Source organism: Sorex fumeus, unplaced genomic scaffold, assembly GCF_029834395.1.
Source record: "Sorex fumeus unplaced genomic scaffold, SorFum_2.1 ptg000006l, whole genome shotgun sequence".
Classification (NCBI taxonomy): domain Eukaryota; kingdom Metazoa; phylum Chordata; class Mammalia; order Eulipotyphla; family Soricidae; genus Sorex; species Sorex fumeus.
Window position 1 is genome coordinate 21,833,344 of NW_026606063.1, and position 22,404 is coordinate 21,855,747.

General features: G+C 41.2%; 1 protein-coding gene across 1 annotated transcript in view; it reads left to right on the top strand.

Moving 5' to 3' along the window:
- NBAS (NBAS subunit of NRZ tethering complex) overlaps positions 1–22,404 on the top strand; it is a 389,024-nt gene that overhangs the window by 65,609 nt on the left and 301,011 nt on the right. Inside the window, exons 11-12 of the mRNA XM_056124489.1 lie at positions 9,230–9,298; positions 13,444–13,572. Of these exons, the coding sequence (XP_055980464.1) occupies positions 9,230–9,298; positions 13,444–13,572 (198 nt within the window). The remainder of the gene's footprint in view (positions 1–9,229; positions 9,299–13,443; positions 13,573–22,404) is intronic.

The window sequence follows — 22,404 nt, forward strand, 5'->3', positions numbered from 1 at the left end:
TCTTAACACAGCCTTTGCTGTGTCCCATAAGTTTTGGTAACTCGTGTTCTCATTTTCATTCGTTTCTAGGAATCTTTTGATTTCCTCTTTGATTTCCTGTCTAATCCACTCGTTGTTCAATAGTGCACTGTTTAATTTCCAGGTGTTTGATTTAATTTTCTGTTTTTGTGTGTGATTTACTTCTAATTTCAGCGCATTATGGTTTGAGAAGATTGTTGATACAATCTCTATCTTCTTAATTTTATGGAGGCATGTTTTGTGGCTCAGCATGTGGTCTATCTTGGAGAATGTTCCATGAACGCTTGAGAAGAATGTGTATTCAGCTTTTTGTGGATGAAGTGTCCTGTATATATCTACTAAGTCCCTTTCTTCCATTGTTTCCCTCAAATGAAGTATGTCCTTGCTAAGCTTGAGTCTGGTTGATCTATCAAGAGGTGACAAAGCAGTGTTGAAGTCTCCCACTAGTATTGTGTTGCTATTGATGTCTTTTTCCAAATCTATGAGTAGTTGTTTTAAGTACTTTGCTGGTCTCTCATTAGGTGCATATACATTTATTATTGTAAGTTCTTCCTGTTGTACAGATCCTTTGATCAATAAGAAATGGCCTTCACTGTCTCTTATGACCTTCCTCACTTTAAAATCGATGTGGTCTGATATAAGGATGGCTACCCCAGCTTTTTTATAGGAGCTGTTTGCCTGTAGGATTGTTTTCCAGCCTTTGACTCTGAGTCTGTGTTTGCTTTGACTATTGAGATGCGTTTCTTGCAGGCAGCAGAATGTTGGGTTCAGTTTTCTAATCCATCCTGCCACTCTATGTCTTTTAATTGGTGTGTTTAGCCCATTGACATTGAGAGAGATTATTGTTATGGGATTTTGTCCCATTGTTCTGTTAAAATTTGGTGTATTTGAGGGGCCTTTCTTGCCTTAAAGTAGCCCATTTAGTTGTTCTTATAACCATGGTTTTGAGTCTATGAAGTTCCTGAGCTGTTGTTTGTCTGTGAAACTGTGTGTTGTTCCTTCTATTATGAATGAGAGTCTTGCTGGGAAAAGTATTTTTGGGGAGGCATTTATTTCATTGAGTTTTTTCACTATGTCCCACCACTGTTTCGGGCCATGAGGGTTTCATCAGAAAAATCAGCTGTGAATTTTAAGGATGCTCCTTTGTAAGAGATTTCTTTCTTCGATCTTGCTGCTTTCAGAATTTTGTCTCTGTCTAAGGTTTTGGTCATTTTGATCAGAATGTGTCTTGGGGTATTTTTATTCGGATTTCTTCTAGCTGGTACCCTTCGGGCCTCCTGAATGTGGTCACAAGTTTTCTTCAGCTCTGGAAACGTTGTAGCAATGATATCTTTGATAGTTTCTTCTTCATCAAGGTTTTCTTCCTGTACCTCTGGGACTCCAATAATTCTTATGTTACCCCTCTTGACTTCATCACGATCTTCTCTTGCCATCTGTTCCCGAATTGTGAGTCTCTTTTCCATTTTCTGCTCTTTTCTGGAGAGTCTCTGAACTTCATCGCCGAGCTCACTGATTCTGTTCTGAGCAGCTGTTACTCTGCTGCTGAGGCCTTCCACTGAGCTTTTCAATTCGCCTCCAAGATTTTTCAGGTCTGACATTTCTGATTGCATTTTCCTCATTTCTGCCTTCAGATCCTCTTGTCTTCTATTGGCATTGCTTTCCATTGTTTCTTTTAATTCCCTAAGCATCCTAAGTAGCTCCCTTCTGAATTCCTTGTCAGAGAGGTTGTCTAACACTACAGTACTGTTGGTGTCATCTGGACTAGACTCTTCAATATGAAAGTTTGGTGGACTTTTGCGTTGCTTTACCATTGTGAGAGGTGTGGTTTAGTCCTTCACGTTCACTGTTACTATTCCGCTTGATATGCAGTGTGAGTTAAGATAGACTTATGAGTTATTGGCTACTGTGTTTCTAGTGGCTGAGCTAAAATAGACAAGTTTCCATCTAAGAAGGTAGCTTATGGTTCCTATGGCATACGTAGTGGGAAAGTATTTCGTGGCCCTATTAGCGGCTGCGGCTCCGGAAAGAGTCCCTGGCACTGGGCGAGGAGTTGGGAACGTCTCCTGTTTGTAATTGGAGCCGTTCAGCTTTGTTGCCCAGAGCTGGGCCTCCGTGCCCGTCCCGCGCAGATCAGGGGTTGAAAACCGGCTTTCTAGGAGCTGGATCTAGCTGCGCATGCCCAGAGAGGGTCCCAGGCCCTTGGGGGCGGGCTGTACCTGTTTGTAATTGGAGCCGTTCAGCTTTGTTGCCCAGAGCTGGGCCTCCGTGCCCGTGCCGCGCAGATCCCGTTTCTCATTTTCTGTTCACATAAAATCTAAATCTTCAGCAGCATTTTTTAAAATTAATTATTTATTTATTTTTTAATTTTATTGAATCACCGTGAGATAGTTACAAGCTGAGAGTTTTCATCATAAATGGGTGCTGGATCTTGTCAAATGCTTTCTCTGCATCTATTGATATGATCATATGGTTTTTATTTTTTCTTTAGTTGATATGATGGATTATGTTGATCGATTTCCGAATATTAAACCATCCTTGCATCCCTGGGATGAATTCTACTTGGTCATGGTGTATGATCTTTTTGATGGGTCATTGGATTCTGTTTGCTAATAGTTTGTTGAGGTTCTTTACATCTGTGTTCATAAGAGATATCCGTTTGTAATTCTCTTTCTTTGTGGTATCTCTGCTTTTGATATCAGGGTGATATTTCTTCATAGAAACTGTTTGAAAGTGTTTTTGATACTTCAATTTTGTGGAAATACTTAAAGACGATTGGGAGTAAGTCCTCTTTAAAGATTTGGAAGAAGACATTAGTGAATCCATCTGGGCCAGGACTTCTGTGCTTGGGCAGACTTTTTATCACTGTTTCAATTTCCTTGATGGTGATAGGTCTGTTCAGATATTCCAGGTCTTCTTGGTTCAGCCTTGGGAGGCTATAGGAATCTAGGAATTTATCCATTTCCTCAAGGTTTTCATGTTTCATGGCATAAAGCTTCTCAAAGTACTCCCTGAGGATTCTTTGGATTTCTGTAGTTTCTGTTGTAATGATCCCCTTTTTATTTCTGATTTGGTTTATTAAGGTTTTCTCTCTCCCTTTCTTTGTGAGTTTTGCTAGAGGCTTATCGATATTATTTATTTTCTCAAAGAACCAGCTCTTGGTTTCATTGATCTTTTGGGTTGTTTTTTTGGTTTCCATCTCATCAAACTATGCTTTGAGTTTTATTATTTCCTTCCTGCTGTTCCGATTAGGTGCCTTTTGTTGGTCATTCTCCAAACTCTTAAGTTATGAGGTTAGGTTACTTATGTGGGCTCACTCCTCCTTCCTGAGGAATGCTTGGAGATCTATAAATTTTCCTCTTAACATAGCTTGTGCTGTGTCCCATAAGTTTTGGTAACTTGTCTCCTCATTTTTGTTTGTTTCCAGGAATCTTTTGATTTCCTCTCTAACCCACTCATTGTCCAATAGTGAGCTGTTTTAATTTCCAGGTGTTTGATTTAGTTTTCTGTTTGTGTATGTGATTTACTTCTAATTTCAGCGCATTGCGGTCTGAGAAGATTGTTGATACAATCTCTGTCTTTTTAATTTTATGGAGGTATGTTTTGTAGCTCAGCATGTGGTCTATCTTGGAGAATGTTCCATGCACACTTGAGAAGAATGTGTATTCAGCTTTTTGAGGATGAAGTGTCCTGTATATATCTACTGAGTCCTTTTCTTCCACTTTTTCCCTCAGATGAAGTATGTCCTTGCTAAGCTTGAGTCTGGTTGATCTATCAAGAGGTGATAAAGCAGTGTTGAAGTCTCCCACTAGTATTGTGTTGCTATTGACGTTTTTCTCCAAGTCAATGAGTAGTTGTTTTAAGTACTTTTCTGGCCCCTCATTAGGTGCATATACGTTTAGTATTATAAGTTCTTCCTGTTGTACAGATCCTTTGATCAATAAGAAATGGCCTTCACTGTCTCTTGTGACCTTCTTCAGCCTGAAATCAATGTGGTCTGATACTAGGTGGCTACCCCAGCTTTTTTATGGGAGTTGTTTGCCTGTAGGATTGTCTTCCAGCCTTTGACTTTGAACCTGTGTTTGCTCTGACTACTGAGATGTGTTTCTTGCAGGCAGCAGAATGTTGGGTTCAATTTTCTAATCCATCTTGCCACTCTGTGTCTTTTAATTGGTGCACTTAGCCAATTGATGTTGAGAGACATTATTGTTATGGGGTTTTGTCACATTTTTCTGTAGAAATTTGGTGTATTTGAGGGGCCTGTCTTGTCTTAAAGTAGCCCATTTAGTTGTTCTTGTAACCATGGTTTTGAGTCTATGAAGTTCCTGAGCTGTTGTTTGTGAAACTGTGTGTTGTTTCTTCTGTTATGAATGAGAGTCTCGCTGGGTAAAGTATTTTTGTGAGGCATTTATTTCATTGAGTTTTTTCACTATATCCTACCACTGTTTTCTGGCCATGAGGGTTTCATCAGACACATCAGCTGTGAATCTTTTTTTTTTTTTATTTTTTATAATTTATTTCTTTATTGAATCACTGTGGGAAAAGTTACAGAGCTTTCGGGTTTAGGTCTCAGTCATGTAAATATCAAACACATTTCCCCTTACCAATACTTATTTTTAACCGCGAACCCCAATAGAACCCCACCTCCCACCCCTCCCAATTCCTGTGAGGCAGATGAGTTCTAGTTAATACTCCATCTACTTTGACTAGATACATTGTTTTGATAGAAGATGCACCATTATTGTTTAGAGTTTACAACCCCCCCTCCCCCAATCAGACATGCTGAAACAGCGTTATGAAATGATTTGCTTTCTACAGCTGGGTTTAAGAAAAAATCATGTTGTGCGGTCGCAATAGCGGCCGTGCGGTTCTGGATTTCTGCTATTTTACTTATTAACCCTGGAAGTATTTCTATTAAAAGTTAGATAGTTAAGAGATTGGTTTCTGTGCTCTGGGGCCGTGGCCGTGCCGGAGAGCCGCTCATGGGGGGCAGCTGGTGACCTCGGTCGGGCGTGAAGAACGGACCAGATTGCCCCGCTTCCCATGAGGTCCCTGCCGCCCCCACCCCGGCTCAGACCTGCTGTCCACAAGGCTCCCGTGCGGCCGCCATCTTTCTTTCCAGAGAGGCCAGGGCGAATGGAGCAACACCCTTTCCCCTCTGGGCAGGCATGCTGGCGCGGTTTAACACATAGTCCATTTGCTTTCAGCTGTGAATCTTAAGGATGCTCCTTTATAGGAAATTTCTTTCTTTGATCTTGCAGCTTTCAGAATTTTGTCTCTATCTAAGGTTTTGGTCATTTCGATCAGGATGTGTCTTGGGGTATTTTTATTTGGATTGCTCTACCTGGTACCCTTTGAGCCTCCTGAATGTGGTCACATGTTTTCTTCAGTTCTGGAAATGTCATAGCAATGATGTCTTTGACAGTTTCTTCTTCATCAGGGTTTTCTTTCTTGTCCCTCTGGGACTCCAGTAATTCTTATGTTACTCCTCTTGGCTTCATCACGATCTTTTTTTGCCATCTGTTCCCGGGTTGTGAGTCTCTTTTCCATTTTCTGCTCTTTTCTGGAGAGTCTCTGGAATTCATCTTAGAGCTCACTGATTCTGTCCTGAGCAGCTGTTACTCTCCTGCTTAGGTCTTCCACTGAGTTTTTCATTTCGCCTACCAGGTCTTTCAGGTCTGACATTTCTGTTTGTAATTTTGTTTGCATTTTCCTCATTTCTACATTCAAATCCTCTTGTCTTTTATTGGCATTGCTTTCTACTGTTTCTTTTAGCTCCCTAAGCATCGTCAGTAGCTCCCTTCTAAATTCTTTGTCAGAGGGGTTGTCTAGCACTTCATTACTGTTGAGGTCTTCTGGGCTAGCCTCTTCAATAAGTGAGCTTGGTGGGCTTCTGTGTTGCTTTACCATTGTGACCTGTGTGGTTTAGACCTTCATGCTTACTGATACTATTCTGCTTATGATGTAGAATTAACTGAGATTGGCTTAATTATTGGCTAATGTGTTTCTGGTGAAAGTTCCATCTAAAAGGGTAACTTATGGTTCCTATGGGATATGTAGGGGGAGAATAACTCGCAGCCGCATTAGCGGCTGTGGCTCTGGGAAGGGGCCCTGTCGCTGGGCGGGTACCTGGATGAGTGAGCAGAGGGTACCCGGAACGGTTCAGCTTTGTGTGCACAGTGTGCCTCAATTCCCTTCTCCCGCATACCAAGGATGAAGACTGGCCATTCTCAGGGGGTCTGGTTAGAAGCACAGTGCCTGGAAGGGGCCCTGACGCCTGGCGGGTACCTGGATGAGTGGCAGTAGCGTTTGTTTTTAAAAGTATTATAGCCATATTTCATTTTGCTTTTAGAAGCATATTAAGTCTAGACATAAAGTAGTCTAGTGCCATATTGATAGCACAGCGGCAGGGCGTTCGCCTTACAAGCGGCCAACATGGCCGACCCGAGTTCGATTCCTCCACCCCTCTCGGAGAGCCCGGCAAGCTACCGAGAGTATTTGATATGCCAGACACAGTAACAACAAAGTCTCCAATGGAGACGTTACTGGGCCCGCTCAAGCAAATCGACGATCAACGGGAGGGCCTTTACCTTTTACCTTTACTGTTTTTACATACAGTCCTGTTATACTATATTCACTTCTAGAGTATCAAAATCCTCCTGCCATTAGCCCAAGATCCCTGCTCCTCACTGTGCCTTCCTTGGAATGAATCTTTTACTTTAAATCTTCAATTTAAAGTGAAAACAATTTTACAAAGTTGGGCTTTCCCATAAGGGGTTGAGAGCTCCATTTAAAAAACTTGGCTTTCCACAGATGCAAAGATCCTCAACAAACTACTAGCAAATAGAATCCAACTACTCATTAAAAAGATCATACACCATGACCAAGTAGGATTCATCCCAGGGATGCAAGGATGGTTTAACATTCGGAAATCAATCAACATAATCCACCATATCAACAAAAGAAAAGATAAAAAGCATATGATCATATCAATAGATGCAGAGAAAGCATTTGATAAAATCCAGCACCCCTTTATGATGAAAACCCTAGCCAAAATGGGTATAGAGGGGACCTTCCTCAACATAATCAAAGCCATCTACCACAAGCCTACAGCAAGCATCATCCTCAATGGGGAAAAACTGAGAGCCTTCCCTCTAAGATCAGGGACGAGACAGGGATGCCCACTCTCTCCACTGCTGTTCAATATAGTACTGGAAGTACTTGCAATAGCGATTAGGCAGGAAAAAGATATTAAGGGCATTCAGGTAGGAAAGGAAGAAATCAAGCTCTCACTATTCGCAGATGATATGATACTCTACTTAGAGAACCCAATAACTTCCACCAAAAAACTCCTAGAAACAATAGACTCGTATAGTAAAGTTGCAGGTTATAAAATCAATACCCAAAAGTCCATGGCTTTCCTATACGCAAACAGTGAGAGAGAAGAAAGCAACATGAAAAAAACAATCCCATTCACAATTGTGCCCCAGAAAATCAAGTACCTAGGAATCAGCTTAACTAAGGAAGTAAAGGACCTGTACAAAGAAAACTATATCCCAGAGAGGCAAAAATGTATAGTCGAAGTGACATCTGCACTTGTTTGTTCATTGCAGCACTCTTTACAATAGCCAGAAACTGGAAGAAACCTGAATGCCCAAGAACAGATGACTGGTTAAAGAAACTTTGGTACATCTACACAATGGAGTACTATGTAGCTCTTAGAAAAGATGAAGTCATGAAATTTACATACAAGTGGTACAATATGGAAAGTATCATGCTAAGCGAAATGAGTCAGAAAGAGAGGGATAGACATAGAAAGATTGCATTCATCTGGGGGATATAAAGTAACAAAGTATGAGATTAATACCCAAGAATAGCTGAGATCAGCACCAGGAGGATTACTCCATAACTTAGAGGCCAGCCGGGTATCCTAGAGGAAAGGGCTGTTCAGATAGAGAAGGGAGCACCAAATAAAGGATGTTTGGAGGATCCTCCCAGGAGGGGAGATGCATGTCGAAAGTAGACTATGGACTGAACATGTTTGCCACTCAATGCCTCTTTTGCAGACCACAACACCCAAAAGGAGAGAGAGAACTCAGGGGATTGCCCTGCCACAGAGACAGGGGGGATGGGGGGATGGGGGTGGGAGGGATATTATCCATGGTGGTGGAAAATGGGCACTGGTGGAGGGATGGGTATCTGATCATTGTATAATTGAAACCAAAGCACAAAAAATTGTAAATCTACAACTTTAAAAAAAATAAAATAAAATAAAGGGAAAAAAAAAAAACTTGGCTTTCTTGGTTTAGCCCTTTTGGAAAACAGTATGGACGATCCTCAAAAAATTAGAAATTGAGCTCCCACTTGACCCAGCAATACCACTCCTGGGAATATATCCCAGAGAGGCAAAAATGTATAGTCGAAGTGACATCTGCACTTGTTTGTTCATTGCAGCACTCTTTACAATAGCTAGAATCTGGAAAAAACCTGAGTGCCCGAGAACAGATGACTGGTTAAAGAAACTTTGGTACATTTAGACAATGGAGTACTATGTAGCTGTTAGAAAAGATGAAGTCATGAAATGCATATACAAGTTGTACTACATGGAAAGTATCATGCTAAGCGAAATGAGTCAGAAAGAGAGGGACAGACATAGAAAGATTGCATTCATCTGGGGAACGTAAAGTAACAAAATAGGAGACTAACACCCAAGAATAGCCGAGATAAGTACCAGGAGGATTACTCTATGACTTTGAGGCCAGCTGCACACGCTAGGGGAAAAGGCAACTCTAATAGAGAAGGGAGCACCAAATAAAGGGTGTTGGGAGGTTCCTCTCAGGATGGGAGATGTGTGATGAGAGTAGACTATACACCGAACATGATTGCTACTCAATGTCTATTTTGTGAACCACAGCACTCAAAAGGAGGGAGATAACACAAGGGAATGCCCTGCCACAGAGGTAGGGCGGGATGGCAGGTATGGGGGGTTGGGGGGGATACTGGAACTGGTTGTGGTGGAGAATGGGCACTGGTGGAGGGATAGGTATTCAATTACTGTATAATTGAAACCCAAGCACAAAAATTTGTAAGTCTACAACTGTACCTCATGGTGTTTCACTAATAAAAACTTAAGGAAAAAAAATAAAAAACTTGGCTTTCCATAATAAGAAAGTGTTCCATTAATTTTTTTTGTATGTTGTGCTTTATTTTGTAGGTACCAAAGACTCTTGGATTATTACGCATGTTAAGTGTTAAATTTTACACTCGTCAGGGACAAGATCAGGTAATCCAAATTAGACTAATCTGTGCTTCTCAGCATTTTCTTTTTATGGGTGGGGTGGGGGGTTTTGGGTGGTTGTTTGGGAAGCACACCTGGCAGTGCTCAGGGCTTGCTCCTGGCTCTGTGCTCAGAGATCATTCCCAGTGGGCTGAGGGAATCATGTGGGACACCAGAGATTAAACATGGTCAGCCACATGCAAGGCAAATGCACTATCTCTCTGGCCCCAGAGTTCTTGGACATTTTCCCCAGAGTTCCTTTAAGGGTAGAATTGATCTTCAATCTTAGAGCTCTTCACGCTTATGTGCCCTTAGTTATATGTATTGGTAAAATAAGTTTATAGGTAAAATAATTTTAAACATCTTGCCAGTGCATAAAATTATTTTATGCGTTGGTAAGAATTCATGGAGCTGTGCATTGAAAATTTATGTATTTTACTGTATATAAATTTAATTTAAATTAAAAACGTGAAAAGTTAGAGGATGACCCTGAAATTCCTGGCTCCGAGAAAATAGTCCAAAGGAGATTCCTGGAAGACTCTCAAGTTTCTTAGTTATCTTACTTAGGAAGTTTTTGATGGGAGCCAAGCCCCTGGGTGGTGTGCAGGACTTGTTACTAGGTTTGTGCTCAAGGATCACTCCAGACCAGGGGCAGAGAACCCTGGGATCAAACTTGGATTGGCCGTGTAGAAGGCAAATGCCTTACTTGCTGTATTGTATGTATCTCTGACCCACTTTAAGGAATTGATATCCTTGTCAATGATAAATCCATTTTTTAAAAAATATCCTCCCTAAATCTGAATCTATTGATGCACTAATAGAAAAAGAGGCATATTGGTGGTACCTTCAAGTATTATTGCTCTACTCTTGTTCTCGGATGACAAGAATATAACAGTTTCACCCTGAACTGAAAATACACTTAGGAACTGCCCTGATGGGAGTGATCATACTCACCGTGCACATGGATCAGTGTCTGATCACCAGGGATGTATTTCAGTGGTGGAGTGGTGTATATCTCACAGTGATTCAATTAAAAAAATTTTTTTTAAAAGAAATAAAACCCTCTCTGTCAATAACATACTATACACAAAAATCCCAAAGACTTTGCCAAGCCCTATTATAAGAAGTGAATACTGTTGGAGGATACAAAATCAATGTTTAAAAAAAAAACTGCAGTTTGCACACAATAGCAAGCTACGAGAAAGAGAAATGAAGAAGGAGAACAATTTCATAATAAACATCACAGTGGAAGGTATTTAAATTTCTGCTTGAAGTACTTCTGTGTGACTCCTCTCTGCCAAGCATTTGTATTTGAATCTTTCTTATATTTCTAATTCTGGCATTCTGGGATGGATCTGATATAAAGCCACTTAATTTAAATCCCCAGTGAGGAGATTGAAGGGTTTTAATCTTTCATACGTTCATCCATCCAAACAGTTTTACTTACTCCTATAATTGTCCTGTTTGTTTTTGGGGATTAATGTGGCCAGACCTTAGGACTTAAAGTCTGTTGTCTGCAAGAGGTATTGAGCCAGGTTTAAATTTTGTCTTTTTCAGTAGTCAAATTTTCAGTTTAGGAGCAGATAGCCTTAATCTTTGCGGGATGGTGGGAGCTTCCAGATTTTCTAAATGTTCTTATGAACTATGTGGTTGTGGCCTGTCATTTTCTGCTCTCTCTTTTACTCTTTGCCAGTAAACTGCCTTAGACCCTATCCTTAATCAGTGCTTGAATGGGGCTAGTTAGATGTCTAGTATTCTGTTTAGTAGGTGCTGGGGATGACCTGTGATTTCTTTCATTGTGACAATTGAGTTACCTAATACTCCAACAGGAAAGAACTGAGAAGTTACTTGGATAACTAGCACTGTAGCACTGTCCTCCCATTGTTTTGCTTGAACGGGCACCAGTAATGTATCCATTGTGAGATTTGTTGTTACTGTTTTTGGCATATTGAAGCTCCACAGAGAGTTTGCCAGGTTCTGCTGTGCAGGTGGGCGGGATACTCTCGGTAGCTTGCTGGGCTCTCAGAGAGGGATGAAGGAATCGAAACTGGGTCGGCCGCGAGCCCTACCTGCTGTGCTATTGCTCCAGCGTTACTTGGATAAGTAGTGCGTGTATAAGTATTACTCCAGTATTACTTGGATAAGTAGTACTAAGTATATGAGGATTTTGTTTTTATACCCTTGGGTTAGTCATATGATATATTGCAAATTTTCTCTATTTGGGGCCTTTTTTTTTTATGGTGGGAAGGATGATTTCATTTTTCAGCATTTTTTTTTCTTTTTGTTGTTTAGATTGAATTTTGTTGATTTGCCACTGGTTTGCAATACTGTAGAGATGTTGCAAATACAGCTGTGTGTTGCAGTATGCCTCTCTAACTCACTGCTTCCAACACAAGGTCCTACTGCTTCTATACTCTCAAATTGACTCCCTTTCCACAAGTATCTCATATCCACCTTCTACTTCCCCTTTGGCAATCACTATTTTTCTGCGTCTTGTTCATTTGCTTTATTTATATTCCACAAATGATTCGTGAAGTGGTGTGGTCATAGTTTTTCACTTTCTGACTTAAAGCTGTTAGATTCTTCAAATGGGGTAATTTGTTAGCAAAGTGACAAATATTAAACATTCATCACGTACTTTTAATGATGGAATACATTTTCTTTCCACTTTACTGCCATCAGTTCCTCTTAGACTCTCTGTCTCCTTCTCTCTCTTCTTTTTTCTTCTTTTCTTTCTTTTCCATATGAGGTTGTGTCCTATGATATGCAGAATGTTCCAGATATTATAAAATCTAACAAAGATGTAGATTCACCATTCAGAATCTACTTAATATTAACCTGTAGGATAACATTGATTTGTCCTTTCTGCCTTGCCACAGGGAGCTTAGGTTTATTGGGTTACTGCCATCACATTGCTCCCATTCCTCTGTGTTTATTTGTAACTTCTTTCTTTGTGCTCTGTTGACTTGTAAATATTGTTTTTCTCTTCTTCTTAAATCCTTTGTATAGTTAATTCATAGCAATGTCCTTTCTGTATGGACACAAAAAGACAGCTAATGCTATGCTTTTGTAACGTGGGGAGTTAATTGATTCTCAGTAATATTTACCTCCTGGGCATCTGTTTTCTCCACTTCAGCCTCAGTTGCCCTTACTTCCTAGCACCCCCAAAGCAGGGTCCTCACGAGGGACTAGGTGGGCCCAGGGCAAGCTGTGAGCTATGTGCTACCATGGCATCGAAATGGGCCAGGTCAAAGTGCCATAATACTTAACTGTAAGTTAAGACCATGGTCATGGACAAATTCTGTCATGATCCAAAAAGTAATAACTAGATTCGGACCCTGTTAGGAAAGATTAATCTGGCCTGAGCACTGTAGTCTGAGTCTGTGGCTAGATGTTCCCAGGAGAGCCACCCTACAAGCTCAATGTATCTCTTACTGTGTCCATACAAAATAACTAATATTAAGAAGTACAATTGAGATGTTAATTAAGTTACTGGACTGAGGAGAAGAGGAACACCCATAGGTGTTCCTCCGTCTGCCCCATGGCCTGGGCTGCCCTGGGTAGAGGAGCTGCCTGAGCCCACCAAATGTGGACGGCGAGAGGGAGAGCCACCAGGGCTTCCTTAGCAGCTCAGAAATTATACATTAACCCATAAAATGTATTATAACACATGACAATTGAAATGTGACATAAAGGAACATTTCCATATTTGTTTTTGGGTTATAGATATGTTTTTAATCAATACCGATGAAAATAATACTCCTTTTGGGCTGGAGTAATAGTGCAGTGGATAGGGCCCTTGCCTTGCACACAAATGACCCGGGTTCCATCCTGGACACCGCATACGGTCCCCTGAGCACCACCAGGCGTTATCCCTGAGCACCAAATCGGGAGCAAGTCTTAAGTAGTGCCAGATAGGACCTCCCCCTGAAAACAAACAAATGGAAAACAGAAGAAAATCTTCCTTTGAGATGAGACTTCTGTTTTTATAAACAGGGGGAATTTATAGTTTTGTGAAGCTGTTTAAGCCTTTAATCACGAGGGATCGTTTATGACCTAGTCTCTGTGGTAAAGTTAGTCCGTACTGGAAGTAGTTTCTTTTTGACTCCAATCCCTTGCTCTGTTCCTAACAGTGTCTGATTCTTGTATAGGATGGGATCTTCAAGATGAGCATTTCTCCAGATGGGACCCTTCTCGCTGCCATTCACTTCTCAGGGAAACTGAGCATCTGGGCTATCCCGTCTTTGAAGCAGCAAGGAGAATGGAATCAAAATGAGCAGGTATTTATTTCATCTCATTTTTTTTCTGTGGTGCTATTGGTCAAATGGGGGAGAGACATGCAGTCTGCCAGTGAGCCATGATCAGACCTAAGCAGGATTGTCTTTTGATCATGATTGTTCTTAAAATGATTCCTGTTTAAGTGCAATTATTGGCAATGCTAATTTCACTTTGTTAATTTTTACTCTTTGCGCACAACTGTTATTTTTTCTAATAACTCTAAGGAGTTAAACCATAATATATGTATAATGGGGCAAATTAAGAACAGAGTAGTGCTGTGTACTGATTTTAATTTGTAATGCAGTACTGTATACCAAGTCCAGTCTGCCCTTTGACCTCTTCACTTTTTCTTTTGTTTCGTTCCAAATTATAAAATAGGATGTTAGTTTTTCAGCAGTGGTCAACAAAATGAATCAAAGCTTTGGAGAATTGGTATCCTGAGAAAGTTACTATGGTCTCCCAGTGCAGCAACACTGTAGAGTGGCCTTATATTTTAGATTTGAAGAGAATTGTCTTTTCTCGAAAGAGCAGATTGTGAGCACATAGAAGTTAGAACTGTTTGAGATGACTGGCTTTAAGAATGAAATGATTCAATTTACTTGCAAATAGAATTACTGTTATATCTAAAATCGTGATGGGCAAGTAATGTCTATTTTTATAATGGCATGCGTTATGAAATAACAAGTGACAGAGGAAAGATGTAAAGAAATATATTCTGTTTGCTTTTGGGCCACACCTGACTGTGCTCAGAAGATACACCTGGCTTTGAACTCAGGGGACCATATGTGGTACCGGAGAACTAACCTGTGTCAGTGGCATGCATTGCAAGATTTATTCTTATTTTGGTTGAAGCATCTTAATTACAAATGACAAAGATATTCATGATTGAGTTTCAGGCATACAGTGTTTCATCACTAGTCCCTTCACCTGTGTTCCCTGTGCTCCACCTGTGTCCCCAGTTTCCCTCCTATCCCCTAGCTTGCCTCGGTGGCAGGCTCTTTCCTCCTCCCCCATTGTCCTAATGTGTTCCCTTCCCTAATTTACCCCCCGGTCCTTCCCCAGTGCCAAGCTTCCCACTGAAGCCAGTTCTCTGGCTCTTTGTTTCTATTGACTTCGCATATTTGATATTCTCCCGGAGCGATAGCACAGTGGGTAGGGCGTCTGCCTTGCACGCAGCCAACATGGCCGACCCGAGTTCGATTCCTCCGCCCCTCTCGGAGAGCCCGGCAAGCTACCGAGAGTATTCGATATGCCAGACACAGTAACAACAAAGTCTCCAATGGAGACGTTACTGGGCCCGCTCGAGCAAATCGATGATTTGATATTCTCCTAGGACATTTCTTTATATCCCGTATATGACAGAGATTGTTTTGGGTCCGTTCCCCTCCCTCTGACTGACTTCACTTGACATGACACTCTCCAGCTCCATTCACATAGCAGCAAATTGCATGGCTTCATCTTTTCTTACGACCAAGTAGTATTCCATTGTGCATATATGTATCATAGTTCTTTATCCAGTTACCTCTTCTTGGATACTTGGGTTTTTCCAGATTTTGGCTACTGTGAATAGTGCTGCAGTGAGCATGGGGGTGCAGATGTCTTTTCTGCATTGTGGTAAAGCAAAATTTTTTTTTTTATTTAAAAAAAAAAAGAGAGTATAAAACTCAGCTCCTGGACATCTTATTATCTAGTTCTTACTCTGGAGAACCTGACAGGCTACCAAAAGTATCCTGCCCACACACAGAGTCTGTCAAACTCCCCTTTGCGCATTCAGTATGCCAAAAATCAGTAACAGTAACAATGATGGGTCTCATTCTCCTGACCCTGACAGAGCCTTGAATGTGGTACTTTCTAAAATCTCAGGGCTAGGACGAAGGAGACCTTACTGGTGCCTGCTGGAGGAAATCAATGAACAACAGGATGACAATAATACAGTGATATTTAAAAAAATTTTTTTCCCCCTTACACCTTATATAAACACTCTGGTTTACAAAGTTTACTGATTTATGACGATTTGTTGTAGACAGAAATCCCACCACCATTTCAACTTTCCTGCCACCGTTATCTCCAGTTTTCTCAAATACCCCTTAGGCCTGTCCCCATAGCAGGCCCTCAGTGATTTATTTTATATTGCTTGAAATTTGCTAAAAAAGTGATCAAGAAATGTTTCCTCAGAAGAAAGTTAGTGGAGATTGTGTATCTCACCATTGAGCTATTAAGCCCTTGTACACGAGTTTGCTAAGATGTAATTGCAGGTTAAGCCTTCTGTAATATTTTGTCAGTCGAGATCGGATGCCTTCTATATTCCGTTTCATCCAATCTGGTGTGCTACTCCTGATTTATCCGTGTTGGAGAATTTGAGATGTTGATAAAGCCAAATTCTTTACTGCTTGCTCTCTTTCAGCCATAAGAAATACATTCTTATTCTTTTGTTGTTGTTGTTTTTGGGCCACATCCAGTGGTGCTCAGGGCTTATTACTCCTGGCTGTGCTTAAGAATCACTCCTGGCAGGGCTCAGGGACCATATGGGATAGTGGAGATAAAATACAGGTCAGCCACATACAAAGCAAGGATCCCCCCCCGCCCCCCGCCCCCCGCCCCAACTGCTATACCATCTCTCTGACAGCGCAAGAAATATAATTTTAAGGGATACAGCTTACATTGTGAATATTTCACTCCTCTGATGACTACTTTGCATTTCAGCAGTTTCAGGATTGCCTCTTTTTCTCACTTCCGTTCTCCTTTCCTTATGGCAAAGGCAGTCATGACTATTTTGAGTTCTAAGATTGAATTATATTCCATTATTAGGTGGAATGGATTAATGCTTTTTTTTTTAGTAGCATTCTTTTAAATTTCATCAGTTAAATGTACTTTTAAACCAGATCCTTTTGGGGTAGGTGCCACACAGATTTGGTGGACTGTGTGCTGCCAGGGTTAAACCTGGCACTCCTGCATGGAGTGTGTGCATTCCTGTCCACTAAACCATCCCTTGGCCTCAAAAGACATTTTTTTGAACTAAAACTTACCTTCCCTCCACTTTGTTTAAACACTGTGTGTTGCATGAAGTGATATATCAGTCAGTCAGAGGTGCTGAGACAATACTTAGTGGTAGGAATTATGGAAGCATGGAGGATCAAGGCATCGCTCAGGTTCATGACAAAGAGTGGATGCCAGAGACCTCCTTTTATTCTATTTTCTATCAACACTATTTCAGTAACTTCATGTCAGAAGAAAAGATCATTAACAAGAGTGCAAATGTCACTGTCATTGTCACTGTCCTGCTGTTCATTGATTTTCTTGAGCGGGCCCAGTAACGTCTCCAGTCTCCATTGTGATACTTAGTTGCTACTGTGTTTGGCATATCGAATACATCACGGGTAGCTTGCCAGGCTTTGCTGTGCGGGCGAGATACTCTTGGTAGCTTGCCGGGCTCTCGGAGAGGGGCAGAGGAATCGAAATGATTATGAAATAAGCATTCACCCAAAGAACATCAAGATTCACCAGAAGAACATAAAGGTATACATTGTCTTGTCAAAGCTATGATTAAAATACTCAGAGAAGTGGAGACTGGAGTGATAGCACAGCAGGTAGGGCATTTGCCTTGCACGCAGCTGACCCGGGTTCGATTCTCAGCATCCCATATGGTCCCCTGAGCACCGTCAGGAGTGATTCCTGAGTGCAGAGCCAGGAGTAACCCCTGTGCACCGCCGGGTGTGACCCAAAAGGAAAAAAAAATACTCAGAGAAGGATATGGAGCCAGACACCTAAGTCCCACATTCTCATGGTTGGTTACACAAAGGGTAAAGAGAATGTTCATACTTAAAGGTCAAACCAGATTAAAGATGTGTAGGAGAGGGGGAAACTGCTGCTTTGTTCCACTGCCAGGATGATGTATAACTAGATAGGCACATGAGAGCATGCTGTGTTTTTCCAGGTCAATCGGACTCATAAGCCTTAGCTTGCCCACTTAACTCAAAGTGGGACTTTGGTTCTGCTTCCTGCTCGCAGAGCTGCGTCCAAAAGCGCATCCTAATGTCCTGGCTTAGCACCAACAACTGTGGTTTACAAAATTGTTCATGATGTATTTGTTACAGGTATTCAGTATTCCAATGCCAGTCCCACCACCATTGACACCTTCCCTCTATCATTGTCTCCATTTTCCCAACCACCGCTCACGCCTGCCCACAATAATTTATTTTATATTGCTTACCAATAATTTATTGCCCACAATAATTTATTTTATATTGTTACCAGTAAATGACTAATGGAGCGATCAAAAAAATATGTCAGTAAAAGAAAATTTATAAAAATTGTTGTATCTCACCATGGGAACATTAAGTCCTTGTCTGAGGGTTTATTAAGCCGTTGTTGCAAGTTAAGCCGTCTGTGTTAATGATTTTGTTAGTTGAGATTGATTGGCTTTTCTGTTACATTTCCAGCCAGTCTGGTGGGCTCTCACTGGGATGTTAGTATTGCAGAGTTTGGAGTCGTTGCTCTAGAAAATCTAGAATATATAGCTGGGCAGTTCGGCCAGAGGCATGGTGGCAGCTGCGGGGTGTGAGTGTGGCTGTTTGGGCTTTGGTTGGGTGGGATCTTGGCCCACCACCTTCCTGAGGGTGCCCTAGCGGTTTTAGCCAGACAGGGTATCTGAAAAATTTTTGTCGCTATTTGTTCTCTTTTGAGATTTAATTCTGAGTGTCTGGAATGGGCCAGTGGATAAGCTTACATGATGGCTGCAGTGGGACATGGAATCCTTAAAAGGATTAATTATTATTATTATTTTTTTTATTGAATCACTGTGACTTACAAAATTAGAAGTTATTTATGATTGAGTTTCAGGTGTACAGTGATCCAGTACTAATCCCTTCATCATTAAAATGTTTTATTTATTTATTCATTTATTTATTTTTTTTTGCCACACCTGGTAGTTCTCAGCATTTACTCTTGGCTCTATATTCAGGGATCACTCCTGGCAGTGCTGGAGGGACCATGCATGGTCCTGGGGATTGAATCCTGATTGGCCTCTGACAGGGCAAGTTCCCTGCCTGCTGTGCTTTCTTTTATCTTTCGTCCCTAAAGAATTCTTCTTCTTCTTCTTTCTTTTTTTAATAGTTTTTTTTTAATTGAGTTACTGTGAGATACACCCCTACAAAGCTGTTCTTGAGTTTTAGTCATATGGTGTTCCAACACCCATCCCTCCACCAGTGTACATTTCCCAGCACCAGTGTTCCCAGTTTCCCTCCCATTCTGCCCCCACCACCTCTATGGTCAGTGTTTCTCTCTTTCTCTCTCTCTCTCTCTCTTTCTCTCTCTCAAATTGTGGTTTGTGATACAGATACTGAAAGGTTATCATGCATATCCCTTTACGTACTTTTAACACTCAGTTCTTGTCCTATGTGATCATTTCCAATTATTATTTGGTGATCATTTCCAATTATTATTTGTCATACTGACCCCTTCTCTATCTGAAAGAATTCTTAATGGCATTCCTCTCCCCGCCCCCCCCCCCCCCCAATGGAAGAGAAAAAAATAGTGGCTCTCCCTTTTCTTGTTGTCATGGACTTAAATTTAGTTATTAGGGATATTTTTCATATTTTGGTTCACCACTCCTAATTGCACTACTTTGAATTTATTCCACATCTCTACCCAGCTTATTGGATTTTTGCTTCTCTAAATAGGAGAGTTGCTTTTTTGTTTTTTTACTCACTAGCTGAATATGAGACATTCTTTATTTAAAAATGTGATTTTTAAAAAAAATTACTATTATTAATGTAGCACTGTAGCACTGTCCTGTTGTCATCCATTTGCTTGAGCGGGCACTAGTAACGTCTCCACTGTGAGACTTGTTACTGTTTTTGGCATATCAAATACACCACAGGGAGCTTGTGAGGCTCTGCTGTGTGGGTCGGATACTCTGGATAGCTTGCCGGTCTCTTTAAGAGGGACAGAGGAATTGAACCCGGGTCGGCCGCGCAGAAGGCAAACGCCCTACCCACTGTGCTATTGCTCCACTATTATTACTATTATTTTTAATTGAGGCACCATGATTCAAGGAACATTCTGTATTCTCGTAGAGTGTAGCTAAGTTGACTATACACTCAAAAACTTGAATAAATAACTCAAAGCACTGTTTAATATCTCTGGTAGGCATATCAGATAATTGATCCAAAGGATACTGTGTATTTTTCAGTTATCAAGAGTACAGTGATAAAATATTCAATGTTTTTCCTTTGGATTGATCCTGATCTTTTGTTGTATGTGGAAAATTTACAGTATTTTTAAATTAAAAAAATATTGAAGCTTTGATATTAAAGGGCTGGAGTGATAGCACAGCGGTAGGGCGTTCGCCTTACAAGCGGCCAACATGGCCGACCCGAGTTCGATTCCTCTGCCCCTCTCGGAGAGCCCGGCAAGCTACCGAGAGTATTCGATATGCCAGACACAGTAACAACAAAGTCTCCAATGGAGACGTTACTGGGCCCGCTCGAGCAAATCGACGATCAACGGGAGGGCCTTTTGATATTAAAGATATTTCTATCCATTTTATGTATTTAAAATTACTTATTTGCTCTAGAGAAACATTGAACAAATTTTAGAGCATACGTAGTATTCCATCTTGTTAGTGTACTAGAATGTAGCATAGGGGATATTCAAGAAAAACCTGTTAATGTGTTTTTTTGTTTACTGAAATTATGTCTACCACCCTCTCTCCTCTCTAAAAATAAATTGCTTCCTTATTGGCATTCACCCAACTCATAACTGATTCAGCCTTTTTCATTTTTAGTTGTTGGTGTCATAATTTGTTACTCTTTAGTTCACTAATGTTAAGCTTTACTTAGATCTTTTTTTAAAATTTTTTTTTATTTTTAAAGTAAAAATGTAAAGTAAAGGCCCTCCCGTTGATCATCGATTTGCTCGAGCGGACCCAGTAACGTCTCCATTGGAGACTTTGTTGTTACTGTGTCTGGCATATCGAATACCCTCGGTAGCTTGCCGGGCTCTCCGAGAGGGGCGGAGGAATCGAACTCGGGTCGGTCATGTTGGCTGCGTGCAAGGCAGAAGCCCTACCCGCTAATTAATTTATTGAATCACTGTGAACTACAAAGTTACAAGGTTATTCATGGTTGGTTTCAAGGGTACAGTGTTCAAAGACCTATTCCTTCACCAATGTCCACTTCCCTCCACAAATATCACTGGAATGGGAGTTTATTTAAAAAATAAGAAAGTGTAAAAGTATTTGGAGGTTCTAGCAGGTTCTGTTTGGGGCCACACCTGGTGATGATGGGGTTCCTTCTGGTTCATTGCGTGGGGCTGGTCCTGGCAGAACTCAGAACTGATTCTTGCCAGGGATCCGACTGGGGCTCCTGCATGCAAAGTATATGCTTCAGCCTCTGTGTTATCTGTCTAGCCCCATTGATGAATTTTTTGCTTTAATTCTATTGCTAAGGCTTAAAAAATGGCTTAAAAACTTTGAAGCTTCAGTAGTGGCAAGTTTAACTCTCTCAGGCCACCAGAAGGGTGATGGGGCAGGAAAGAAAAATGATAAATCAGGTGCACGGTGTGAAAAGATGAGATCAGATCACGTGTTTATCTCAGGAGTTATCTTGAGTTTTTTGAACAGAAATACCCTGAGAATTTAGAAGGAAGTGATGTAAGCTGATTGTTCTCTTGTCTCTTAAAGTGCTTCTTCCACACCACTTGTGACGAATTCTCTGCTCTCCACATTCCCGTTGGTGATGTAGCTTGATTGTCAAATTAGTCAGATATTTTCTTACAACTTTTGGGAGTTAAATAGCAGTTTTTTTCTTAATTGGTTGGTAAAAGTGATTTCCTTTGGATTTCTACATAAACTGGCCGAATTTTTGTGAAGCCAGCAGTTGCTTGGCCATGGTTCTGGGACCCAGTGCTCCTTCCTTCGCTCTTCCTGCAGCTGCTCAGCAGAGGCCTCACTCAAGGTTTAATCCCACCCCAGGCTGCTGCAAGTCCCTCCTTTTCCTTGCTGCCACTCAGCATGTGCAAAGACAGCAGCTCAGTGGGACACACTCTGCCCTTTGAGACCCCTGCTAGTTTTAGCTTTAAAAGAAAATTTTGTCCAGGGTTGAAAATGTAGAGGGCTTTTAATTTTATGCATACCTCTCTGTAAAGTCAAAGGTTATGGGGAGAACGTTACCGGCTTTGTTTGCGTACTATCCTTGCTATTCCGATCATTTTGCAGCTTTATGCTGGTTTCCAAACCCACCAGTCCCCGTTCCCTACTTTCATCTGTCCCTTTCTTCTCTAGTTTCTGAAATTTCATTCTGTTCTAAACAAACTTCTGTGAGGACCCCTTGCCACGGAATTCTGTGGTCTTTTTTCATCACTTTTATTTTTGACTGATACAGATCAGTCGGAGAGATGTCTGTGGATACACAACTCTTGGACCTTTACAAATAACTCGAATATTGCTGATTATTTTTTGAACTTTTTGGATTTCCTCATATGGGGCACACCCAGGAGTGCTTGAGAGGCTGAGGACTACTCCTGAGCTGGCTGGTGGGCTTGAGAAGCCCCAGGGCACACTCTCTGGTTTTTGGCAGCAGCGGGGCACAACTGTACTAGAGGTTGAACTCAAAGCCTTGCATATACTAAGATGTGCTCTGCCACCTGAGTTATTTTTTCATTGCCCAGCACTTACTTTTGTCACGGTTATTCAGCAAATAAGCCCTCCCTAGCCCCAGAGTTCTCTTTCATGTAGGTATCATTCCTGCTCCCGCACGGCAGAGCCTGGAAAGTTCCCCATGGCGTATTTGTTATGCCAAAAACAGTAACAATAACAGGTCTCATTCCCCTGACCC